We start from the raw sequence: 12,397 nt of genomic DNA, 5'->3' as shown, positions 1-12,397 counted from the left end.
TTGAATATTGCCAGAAACTGAGTGACAGCCAAGTGCAAACCATTCGGAAGATTCAGACGGCTTTCGGTGACGATACTATGAGCAGCACACAGATTAAGGAGTGGTACAACCGGTTTAAAATGGCCGCACATCGGTGGAGAGCGAGCCACGCTCCGTTCGGCCATCAACATGCCGAAATGACCAGGTCATTGCCGAAGTGAACGCTGTGGTGATGCGGGACCGTCACGTGATTGTCTGAGAAATTGCGGAAGAGGTGGGCATCAGCACTTTTTCTGCACATTCCATTGTGACCAAAGATTTGACCATGAAGAGAGTTGCGGTGAAATTCGTGCCAAAGCTGCTCACGGTGGAGCAAAAGCAACTTCGCGTTGAAGTCCCACAGGACATGCTGGATTCCACAAACAGTGACCCCGGCTTCATGAACACCATAATCACTGGTGACAAACCTTGGCTGTACGGGTACGACCCGGAAACCAAATCCATGTCGTCACAGTGGAAGCATTCCACGTCACCAAGACCAAAGAATGCCCGCCAAGTGTACAGCAACATCAAAGTGATGCTGACTGCTTCCTTTGACTCCCGTGGTGTGGTACACCACGAGTACGCACCACAGGGTCAAACAACCACCAAATAGTACTGCAGGGATGTCCTCCGTCACCTATGTAACGCTGTGCGGCGCAAGAGACCGGAGTTGTGGTCAACAGGTAATTGGCACATCCATCAGGACAATGCCCTGCACATTCCTCGCACTTGATTCAGACTTTTTTGGTATAAAACCAGACTCCTGTAGTTCAACAGGCTCCTTACTCTCCTGATATGGCCCCCTGCGATTTCTGACTGTTTCCCAAAACCAAGAGGCCATTGAAACGAGCTCGATTTCAGACAAGAGAGGACATTATGGCTGCAACGACAGCTGAGCTAAACTCCATTCTGAAAGAGGCCTTCTCGATATGCTTCCAACAATGGCAGCACTGCTGGAAGAAGTGTGTGGAGTCCCAAGGAGGCTACTTTAAGGGTGATTAGGTTTCCAACACTCCAGTTTTGCCAGTTTTTTTTTCTTCGGCCAAAGGTCGGATACTTTTCTTACAGACCTCGTATGGCGTTATGAATACCAATACGTGTTCACACTCAAGGTCCACCAACAACCCACGTAGATCCACTCAAGTCAAAACAAACAAACAAAAATCGGCAGAGTGCTTACATGTGGCAGTGAGAAAGCATATACGTATAGGACCTCTGGCGAAATGTTTTTTTCCACGCGCTCCTTGTCCACACACGCTCTTGCCTGCGTCCTAACCGCGCCTCGGTAAGGCCAAATCAAAACGCACCAAATGTCTCAATGCGCTCACTTCATCCACTCAAGTTAAAACAAACCAACAAAAATCGGAAGAGTGCTTACGTGTGGCAATGAGAAAGCATTATAGGCCCTCTGGCAAAATGTTTCATTTCAGCACGTTCCTTGTCCTCATCTCAACGCTGTTAGGGTTGGCGTCTGACACCACGTGGCGAGCGGTCATTCACCCTACCCCCTGAGCCGGAGCCCACGAGCGCCGGAAAGGTCATACACTCTACCACCTGAGCCGGAGCCCACGAGCGCCGGAGAGGTCATTCGCCCTACCCCTGAGCCGAAGCCCACGGACGACCTCTTCCACTCCTCTCATGGTCGTGGCATCGTGTGTGCTTACCTCATCCCCCTCACCTTCTCTTGGCCGGACCCCACGACGCCGGAGAGGTCATTCACCCGACCTTCTCCCCGGATTCGTAGATGAGAGGATCGACCTCTCCTACCCGTGCTTGGTATTGCCGGAGGAGGGGCCTTCTCTCCGTGCCTGTCACATGTCCTTCGACGGAAGCAAGATCCCGCCCACACTTGTAGAGAGCCTATTTAAGGGGCTCCGAAATGTACTTTGAGATACTTCATGCTTGAGACTTCATACTTCATGCTTTTCTTATTTTCTTTCAACTACCTTTGAATAAACCGTGCCAGTTTCGCACTAGCAAATCGCCTCGCCCCTGCTTGGTCGCCATGATCTACCGGATGCCTGCCGCCCGCCGACAACGCCACGCTACCCAATAAGTAATGTCGGTCGAGCTTCGATAGGCAGGCGCCGCTACTTCTCGGGGGCAGTAGGAGTACGCAACAAACTGGCTGGCAGCGATTGGGATACGGAATCCTGGAGACCCCAACTTGGACGACAACTACGAGATCGTAGCCTCTTCGTCATGGCGACAACGTTCGGAAGGAAGGTGTCCGGATCATGACTGCATATGGTGAGTGCACGGCTTTTCTTCACTGAGACATCACTTGGCTTTTACGTATTTTTTCGGAAAGTACATAGCAGTGATTTTTCTTTAAACCGTTGACGGAAGTTTGAGTACGTCAAGGTTGTATAGAGTGAAGGTTTAGCAGCACTAAGCGCAGCCATGAACTTGAAGGCAATAAAGAAGCCGGAATTGTTGAGCTTGGCCAAAGAGTTGGGCCTCCAAATTGCCGAATCAAAGAGAAAGCCGGAGATCATTTAGGCGATCGAAGCGACCGGGGCAGACGACGAGGAACTGACGGAATGCCTCGAGAGCATTAAAGAAAAAGAAGAGCGTAAGCGCCTAGAGGACAAAGAGGAGCGCGAGCGGGCAGCACGTGAGGCCAAAGAAGAGCGTAAGCGCCTAGAGGAAAAAGAGGAGCGCGAGCGGGCAGCACGTGAGGCCAAAGAAGAGCGAGCCGCACGTGAGGCCAAAGAAGAGCGCGACCTCGAAATGAAGCGCCTAGAGATTGGGCTTCTGAAAGCACAAAATAGCGAAAGACCTAGGCACGTGAAAGCGAGGCAAGAATGACAGACTTGATGGCACCCTACGCAGTAGGAGGGGACATAGGTCTTTTTCTGGTACAGTTTGAGCGCACGTGTGAGAAGGCAAAATTCGCGAGAAACACGTGGCCGCAACGCTTGCTTACGTTACTGCCACGTGAGGTAGCTGATATTATCGCCCGCATGGGGAAAGAAAAGCAGAGGACTTCGATGAAGTCAAAGCAAATCTGCTTAAAAAGTATAGATTATCAGCTGAAGCATTCAGGCGAAAGTTCAGGGAAGTCGAGAAGACCAAAAGTGAGTCATATTCAGATTTTGCATACACCTTGGAGGTAAACCTGAAGGAATGGCTCAGAGAAGAGGATGCACTCGGCGATGCCGAAAAGACAATGCAGTGCGTTGCTTTAGAACAGTTCTACCGCCGGCTGCCAGTAACCATCAAGTATTGGGTTCAGGATAGGCCAGGCGTAGACACTGTTTCAAGAGCGGCCGATCTGGCTGAGGAGTACGTAACTCGCCGTGCGGACGAAGGCAGCGAAGCTCCTAAGGAGGAGATGAATAAATGCAGACCCGACAAGCCAAAACGATGGTCAAAGTCGAGTCGGTATAAAACAAAGGAAAGATCAGATTCAGGGAAAAGTAGTGACGAGGACAGCGAAGGAGAAAAGGAGTCACCCGAACAGAGGGCAGAAAAGCAAAAGAAAAAGGCTTTCGAGGCCAAGAAACCAGTAGTTTGCTACAACTGCCGGCAAACGGGGCATATCTCCGTGGGATGCAGAAATCCCAAACTAGTCTTGATGTCACTAAGTAGTAACGCAGAGAATCTGAATTTGCTCGAACCGTACATTCGAGACCTCGTGGTAAACGGCAAACCATGTAGAGTGCTTCGCGACTCGGCAGCCACAATGGACGTAGTGCATCCGTCGTACGTAGATGCAGGCCAGTTCACGGGGGAATGTGCTTCGATAAGGCAAGCCGTAGAGGCCTCCAGTGTTTGTCTCCCGGTGGCCAAAATTCGTATTGAAGGCCCTTTCGGAGTACTGGACACTGAAGCCGCCATCTCGGCACATCTTCCGCCGCAGTATCCGTATTTGTTTTCTAACAAATCAGAGGATTTGCTACGACGCAAGGGAATCGGGTTTAGTGAGGGAACAGTGCAAGCCCTAACTCGTTGCAAGGCAAAGGAGCTCGCGGCTAAAGCAGTGGATGAAAGTCCAGTGGTGAAAGAAACCGGTTTGACAGCTGATTGGTCAACTAGTACTGAACAGGATAGCCATATAGGGGATGAGGCGGAAAGTACGCCAGCTAATGAAAAAACCAGGAAAGCAGCGGAGCCTGAAATGTCGCGAGAAGCAGAATGCAGCAAGTTATTGAACGTAAGCCCTGCCACAATGATCGCTGAGCAGGAAATGCGAAAGGCACAAAGCAATGCTGAGTATTGCTATTACAGGACGGCTCGCACGCGACACTTTGATGTTGGGGAAAAGGTAATGATCCTGAAACCCTCGTTGAAAAACGAACTAGAGGTTCAATGGGAAGGACCGGTTGACATAATTCAGAAATTATCTGAAACAAACTACGTAATCACGGTACCGGGAAACGAAGGACACCACAAGTGTACCATAGCAATCTACTTAAACCCTACAGGCAGAGGGAAGCCATTGTGAACATGTCCCTTAACCAACCTGAGGAAATGCCTGTCGACTTTCCAGAGTTACCAGCAGTGACGGAGACAAAAGACATTGACGAGACCATTGATAAGTTAGTAGAACAGGCGGAGTTGAATCCCATTCAGAGGGCCGAACTGAGGGAACTCGTGTTTGAATATAAAGACGTATTTTCAGACATACCGGGCAGGACGACTGCGATCGCTCACGATATCGAGTTAACCTCGTCGGACCCTGTTCGTTCGAAAGCTTATCGCGTTTCGCTTCGTCAACGTGAAGTCATGACCGCTGAAATAAACAAGATGTTAGAGCTAGGTGTAATCGAGCCAGGTAAGAGTGATTATACCTCGCCTCTTATCTTGGTTGAGGTCCCAGGAAAAGAGCCGCGGCCATGTATCGACTACCGCAGGCTCAATTTAATCACGAAGGACCAGACTTATCCAATACCGCATATCGAGGAAAGGCTTGAGAAAGTGAGCAGTGCTAATTTCATCTCTACGCTCGATTTAGTCAGAGGGTATTGGCAGGTTCCATTGACCGAGAGGGCAAGCAGGCTTGCAGCGTTTATTTCCCCGATGGGAACCTTTCGTCCGAAAGTCCTGAGTTTTGGATTAAAGAATGCGCCGTTTTTTTCCCCGATGGGAACCTTTCGTCCGAAAGTCCTGAGTTTTGGATTAAAGAATGCGCCATATTGCTTCTCTAGCCTTATGGACCAGGTGCTACGAGGAATGGAGGACTTTGCACTTCCCTATCTCGATGACATAGCTATCTTTTCTTCATCATGGGCGGACCACATGCAACACCTGCGAACCGTGTTGTGTCGGCTACGAGAGGCCAACTTAACTGTTAAGGCTCCCAAATGCCAATTAGGGCGCGCGGAGGTAGCTTATCTAGGTCATGTAATAGGGTGTTACGTTTCGCCTACGACGCGCGGTTTAGCCGGCGCGATTGCAACAAAGCGGCAGACATTTTGGCCCGTTCGGCGTCGCCGCTACGCTCCCCGCCAGGCGTTTCCAGGCGTTTCCAGGCGTTTCCAGGCGTTTCCAGGCATGTTCCGATGCCACGTGTCTTCATGTGCGTGTGTGAGTGTATGTGCCATTGTGCCCGACCGGCGGCGATGCGACAGCAGGGGGTCACCTTCTCCTCTCAGTCATTGTGCCCGACCAGAGGCGCTACGAGAGCAGAAGTTACCTTCTCCTTCCAGTCATTGTGCCTGACCAGAGGCGCTACGAGAGCCGAGGTTACCTTCTCCTCCCAGTCTTTGTGCCCGACCGGCGGCGCTACGACAGTGTGCGTCACCTTAGCCCATTGTACAATCACGTGCTCGTCTATTGAGGGGTTCCTTCTTGCCCTCAACTGCGAGAGTATAAAAACAGCTGCCCCCGGACGCCAAAAGGAGGGCTCCGATTTCTTCTGTTGAGTAAAGTGCACTCCCGTCTCTCTACTTCGGTCAACCTGACCGCCAACTCTTTGCGATGTTAAAATAAACAAGTTGTTTTGTTGTTACCAGTCGACTCATGCTTTGCCGGGACCTTCGGATGCTTCCAGTTGTACCCCAGGCCGCCAGGCCAACGCTACCCTTGGGGCTTGCGACCCAGGTACAACCACGGGCGTCAGCGCCGAGTTCCCAACCGATCGCACCAGCGGTGCGACCACAACAACTCGCGCCATCGGTGCGATCCAAACAAGGGCAAGGCCATCGTCGGCCTTCCGAGGTTAAACTGACCGCGATAGACAACTTCCCGCAACCACGCACCAAGCGGGACATCAGATCATTCCTTGGCTTGGCTGGTTATTACCAACGATATATTCCGCGGTATTCCGAGATTGCGAGTCCTTTAACGGATGCTCTCAGAAAAACAGAACCACAAACGGTAAAGTGGGATGACGCGAAAGAAAAGGCTTTTAGTATGCTGAAGAACGCACTAACGGTCAGTCAGTGTTGAACGCGCCCGACTACTCTAAGCCATTCATTCTTCAGTGTGATGCCAGTGACAGAGGTATGGGGGTGGTGCTCTGTCAAAAGAAAGATGACGAGAACGAACACCGTGTACTGTACGCCAGTAGAAAGCTTTTAGTTCGTGAGGAAGCATACAGTGCATCAGAAAAGGAATGCGCCTGCGTAGTTTGGGCGGTACAGAAGCTAGCTTGCTATATCGCTGGCTCAAGATTCACCATAGAGACTGACCACTGTCCCCTCACATGGCTGCAGTCCATGTCTACGAAAAACGGTCGTCTTTTGCGCTGGAGCTTGGCTCTTCAACAGTACACCTTCGATATTCGCTACAAGAAGGGTAAGCTTAACGGCAATGCCGACGGTTTAAGTCGTTGCCCCTAGAGTATCGAAAGCCTCATGCTCATCCGGGTTTCCGTGGCATTTTTTCGTGCATTCATATGTTTTTCCGAAGTGAAGCCGATTGTTAACTGATTTTAATAACCACGTCTTAACGCTTTCAAGAAATGGCTGTTTTTAGTGTTAAGGGGGGAAGGACGTGCGTAGGAAATGGGAAAGGTGTAGCGGGTTTTCTTTTTTTGTTAAGAGCCGGGTGTGTCTTGGGGGAGAGTGGCCGTGTGCTCGCTGCTTTGTGGTTGTGGGTCCGGCACTGTTCTGGGGTGATTGCTTGCCCTCGCAGGAGACGAAAAGTTGCGAGACCTGCTGGCAAAGACCAATTTCACCGGACCGGACCAAGGAGAAAAGTCAAGAGCGCCACGAGGACGAAAGACCACTCCCCGGAATCTACCTGCTACGAACGAAGGGTTCGTGACCTCTACGGGGAATCCTGATACCGAAACGCCGATCCCTCGTACAGCGGCTGCTGGCCCCTACACGACGGGATCTTCCTCCCCCGCCGGAGATGCTGTTAGGGTTGGCGTCTGACACCACGTGGCGAGCGGTCATTCACCCTACCTCCTGAGCCGGAGCCCACGAGCGCCGGAAAGGTCATACACTCTACCACCTGAGCCGGAGCCCACGAGCGCCGGAGAGGTCATTCGCCCTACCCCTGAGCCGAAGCCCACGGGCGACCTCTTCCACTCCTCTCATGGTCGTGGCATCGTGTGTGCTTACCTCATCCCCCTCACCTTCTCTTGGCCGGACCCCACGACGCCGGAGAGGTCATTCACCCGACCTTCTCCCCGGATTCGTAGATGAAAGGATCGACCTCTCCTACCCGTGCTTGGTATTGCCGGAGGAGGGGCCTTCTCTCCGTGCCTGTCACGTGTCCTTCGACGGAAGCAAGATCCCGCCCACACTTGTTGAGAGCCTATTTAAGGGGCTCCGAAATGTACTTTGAGATACTTCATACTTGAGACTTCATACTTCATGCTTTCCTTATTTTCTTTCAACTACCTTTGAATAAACCGTGCCAGTTTCGCACTAGCAAATCGTCTCGCCCCTGCTTGGTCGCCATGATCTATCGGATGCCTGCCGCCCGCCGACAACTCCACGCTACCCAATAAGTAATGTCGGTCGAGCTTCGATAGGCAGGCGCCGCTACTTCTCAGCAGCAGTACGGTACACTACCCTGGAGTACGCAACAACCCACTCGCTTGCCCACGAGTTCATAACTCGAAAGACTGCTCGGATGCATACAATTATATGGACACTCTAGGCGAGGTAATGAAACTGATTTTTCTCTTTATTACTGGAAACTGTGAAAGAACAAAAAGAAACAGGCCTTTTTAAATTATTGCTATAGCTCTACTGTGCAAAACTTCCCCAAGTTCGTCCATCATACCTAAAATGTCATTGTATACACAGCACTCAACTGTGTGCATGCACAGGTTGCAGGTCTAAATCCCTGCTCGTCACAGCCACGTGACTGCCCCAGGTGCTGTGGATGCCAAGGAGAATAAACAGCCACATTTTAAACGATTGCGTTCAAATGCCAGGAAGTAGGCCTTGTGCGCAGCACAAGACATGTCTTAAATGCCCACCGAAGCATGCCTCAGAAAAAGGCCTCCTCAGAATTTGATGAAAACATGCTCCATGGACATTGACTCAAGTTTCCCGCACAACCAGTAATTGGTGCTCTGTGCATTTTTTTCTCCAAGCCAGTTTTGGATAAAAAGAAAAAAAAAAGTCCCTGGCACTTCCTGGCCAGTGTGTGCAAAATTCTGGCACTTCCTGGTATCAATTTGCAAGTTTCACACATAGTATTATAGTACCTGCTGGATAAAATGCCACTATTGATGAGCAATATACATTATGCACACCTTATACATTACTAATGTTTAGTCACTCCAGAGTCGCTAGAGTGTCGTGTACTCCACATTTCTTAATCAATGCATGCAACTCACGTACAGACGTACACAGCAACTGTTAAATGTCAACAAAGGGAACAAGCTAACCCATATCAGCTATCACACAATGAGTTTGCTATGTATCTTCCTTGAAGGCAGTTAAAAAAATGCACAATGATGTTTGGCGTGTTCATGGCGCTCAACCTGAATGAGTGCACGAGCATATCTCAGGTGCTACTGTCCATGTTCTCACAGGTTATTTTCTCAGTGTTGTCAGAGACTCAGGTTTACTTTTTTTACTGTTGAACATATAATACTGTTGAAATTGTGTTTTCATAAGGCACAAATACCATATGTGCAGATAAAGGAACTAAGTGAACGTACTCAAATACACAACAAAATGCATTATGAATCAGTGACGAGGCAAACACAGCAAGATGTGCACATGTAAACGTGTCAGATGTAACAAGCTTTATGATGTCATGTATGTGTACAGGGCCAGTGTTCTTGTAATTTTCTATTTTATTTTCCCTTTCTTATTGTGCATCACACTAAATGGCTGATCCTGGCCATAATAGCAGCAGCTGAGCCAATGACAAAACGCAAAAAGGATGGAAATTAAAATGAGTCACTATAAATATGGCCTCAGGTCTACATTTAGCCTTAGCCAAGCCAAGGTGTTTAGCACTTAAATTTGTATCACATATTGGAGTCTAAACAATTGTGACAGATTGAAAAAAAAAAACTTGTGGCTCAACTCTCAAGTAATTTTTTCTTCTTGAAAAAATTTGATTCTAGCATTTACATGGCATGTGCATGTCACGAAAAATCTGGTCCTGTACATTCACTTTCTGCCAAATGCCACAGTAGCAGTAAATTACTTGCTTTAATAAGCGAAGCAAAGCTGGAGCTACATCCATATAATGTATTGATAGGTGTCAAGTCAGCTTTAAGTCAATGTTTCCCACAAGAGCGAGCAACTTTGGGCCATCTCCGACATTGTACAGCTGACTATGAAAGTTTATGGGCCACGGGATCCGACAAAAAGCTTGGATATCTCTGCAGTTTCACAATGCAGCCTGGAATTTGCATTTCCAGCCTCTACTAGTATATGCAAACAACATTGTGATGTATGGCTTTACTCACTACTGTTACAAGCTGCTTGGAAATTCGTTTCCTGGGTTCCTGTGGTCAGTAAACTTTTGTGGCAGGCCATACATGCCAGATATCCATGATATGCCTTCAGTGCTGCTTCTAGACATGATGCAGACACCTGCTGGGTGGATATAGTGGACACGAAACAGTAAACAAAACAGCTAACAAGAATTTATTGTCACAGTTAAACGCAGTCCAGAACTAAAGAACAGAATCCCGTTGAAAACCTAAATATCTACACAAATAATCAAGCCTGACCACGGCTCTTTTGCTGCTCCCAGACACGCACTAATAGTTCAGGATCGCTGAAGCCATGAGCAGCCACCAATCCTTCAAAGTCTTGCGGGGACTCGGGCCGGCCCCAGAAGCGGAATGCGTCGCTATGCAAAGGCTGCAGACCAGCTTTTCGTGCCACGATCCCAAGAAATATGTCGTCAAAACGAAAAGGGCGCGTATACTGAGACACTTGGTACAAATCCACCAGTGCCGGCTGGGATAGTACAAATGCGCCTGCTGTCACATAAGGTGGAAATCTCGAAAAGGGGTACTCATCCAACGATAGATACCACTTGCTCCAACGATGCCGCATCGGGCGCGATCGGGCGAACACAAAGCCCGCCCAAAGACGACCATCTCCAATAAATGTTGTGGGTGTGTTCTCCTCCTCGGATTCCACCGCTGACAGGCCCCACGGATTTCTAATAAATTTGAGAAGATTCTTCACAGAAACGTAGTAGTCATCGTCTACACACAACACGAATTCAGCTTTCCGACAGTGCTGGAATGCCCACCGGAACCCCAACATCGTTTTGATAGTATTGTTGTAATAAGCGTCAATGAAATCTGCCTGAACGAGGTCTTTATGACGGGCATACTCAGCGTCAACTTCGTCTTGCGTCTCCGGCTTGCCAGCACCAAGCATGAAAACACGCCGTATGACGACGTCTGAAAATCGGGACTCGAAGCCCCAGCTCCGACGGATGGCATCCCGCCGAGATCTGTGTTGCAAAGCGGACTTCACAAGCAAGAGTAGGCGCACAGTGCCGTTCACTTCCGCGCACTTGCGGTCGTTGCGAATTTTGAAGCGGTAGCGCTCGCAAGAGTTGATAGGGCGCACAGTAGGCGCGCGGCCATCCTCGAGTGCACGTAGGAGTTCGCGTGCATCCACCTCTAGTGGGTAGGTGAATTGTGCGTAGGGCGTTTCCCAACACATTGTGTACAGTCCTGTAGTTTCGATGAACAATACTATCGCTGAAGCAATGACTAACCATTTTACTTTCGGCGACTGTAAAGCACGCACAAACCTAGCACGTCGAACCATGGGCGTTACGCACTCGCTGAAAGCTGTCATCAGCATCGCCTTGACATCGCCGCAGTTCAGTATCACATTTGCAAGTCGTTTCCAAGCGGGCCTCACAAACACAACAGCAGCCAAAACTGAAACGCTTACTAGGACAACACGAGGACCTAACACAAAGACGCCTCCGAACACAAAACATGCCACAACCGTAGAATAAAGACAATAAAGAACAGCAACTGAGCAACGGACACACGCTCCCGACGTAGGCGGCATGCCGCGGCCGCACCTACGCGAATAGAAGGCTCATGCTGGTACACTATCCATCTATCCACTATCTCGCTACACACTCCCCAGATGGCGCCACAACGACCCAGAATTCCGCTTTGATGCTGTCGGCTGGTCACTGCAACTAAATGACGGTGACTTTGATCAGGATATTCAAAACGAATATGTTTACGGATTGAGCTTGACCCGAGCCCATGGCCACCCAGGAACGAGGTGAGATCGGGCACGCCGCTCACATAAAGCGCTTGCAGCAGACGCGCTTTTTCCTGTTGTTATTAGGTTCACTGACCCAGTGTTGGGCTGATGTCCTTCAAGGGCGGCCGTCTATGTTTATCAAAAGTGGTTAGAGTAACTTATAACATCACTTACCGCTGATGAATTTTGCGGCGATGATGTGTACATACATAGAGCATTTAAGCTTGCTGTCGTGAAATTCAGGAGCTGCGAGTTCGCGCACGCACATTCACGTCAAGCAGTAAGTGCTAACGCGGACTCGCTCATACAAACTCCAGTCACTTGCATGGATACTCTTTCATTCCTTTCTGCTGGGGTACAGTAGTGCTGCCGCACGCCCTCCGCCAAACGAAGTTTTTGCAACACGATCTTGCGATCGCGTGCGCAGTGAGAATATGCGGGCGCCTGTTCGTGGCGCTATACTCAACCAGCCTGCGTCGCTCTGTAGCGCGGTTGCAGCCGCGCGTATTCACGGTCGAGGAGTCAAAGACGCGCGGTGCTCGCTCCCAGGGCGCCGTTGCGTTCGTCACCTTTGGCGTTCCTCCCACGAGGGAGAGAGTCCGGACAGCTGCGCAGCGAGGGTCGGCTGTACTACCTGTACACGGTCGCCAACTCAAGGACAACCGACTGGTCCCGAGGTGCGTCACTGCGCTTCCCCGGTGCCTGGGGCAGGGTGCCACTCATCCGCTACTAGTGATCACAGAACATTT

The 12,397-nt window shown here is 50.0% G+C and overlaps 1 protein-coding gene and 1 long non-coding RNA gene across 4 annotated transcripts in view; both read right to left on the bottom strand.

The window, feature by feature from the left end:
* Positions 1 to 11,952, bottom strand: part of LOC142558321 (uncharacterized) — a 121,661-nt gene extending 109,709 nt beyond the window's left edge. For all 3 annotated transcript variants that reach the window (XR_012823010.1, XR_012823009.1, XR_012823008.1), the window contains exons 1-2: positions 11,823 to 11,952; positions 9,860 to 9,986 (exon numbers count right to left, since the gene is read on the bottom strand). This is a non-coding gene — a long non-coding RNA (uncharacterized LOC142558321). The remainder of the gene's footprint in view (positions 1 to 9,859; positions 9,987 to 11,822) is intronic.
* On the bottom strand, positions 10,022 to 11,464 carry brn (beta-1,3-galactosyltransferase brn). The gene has a single exon (XM_075670445.1). It carries the CDS (start codon positions 11,439 to 11,441, stop codon positions 10,116 to 10,118), a length of 1,326 nt encoding a protein of 441 aa, XP_075526560.1. The 5' UTR covers positions 11,442 to 11,464; the 3' UTR covers positions 10,022 to 10,115.
* Positions 11,953 to 12,397: the final 445 nt, after the last annotated feature.

This window comes from Dermacentor variabilis, chromosome 1, assembly GCF_050947875.1.
Source record: "Dermacentor variabilis isolate Ectoservices chromosome 1, ASM5094787v1, whole genome shotgun sequence".
Lineage (NCBI taxonomy): Eukaryota > Metazoa > Arthropoda > Arachnida > Ixodida > Ixodidae > Dermacentor > Dermacentor variabilis.
The sequence above is the reverse complement of the archived record's forward strand: the minus strand, read 5'-3'. Positions and strand labels throughout refer to the sequence as shown.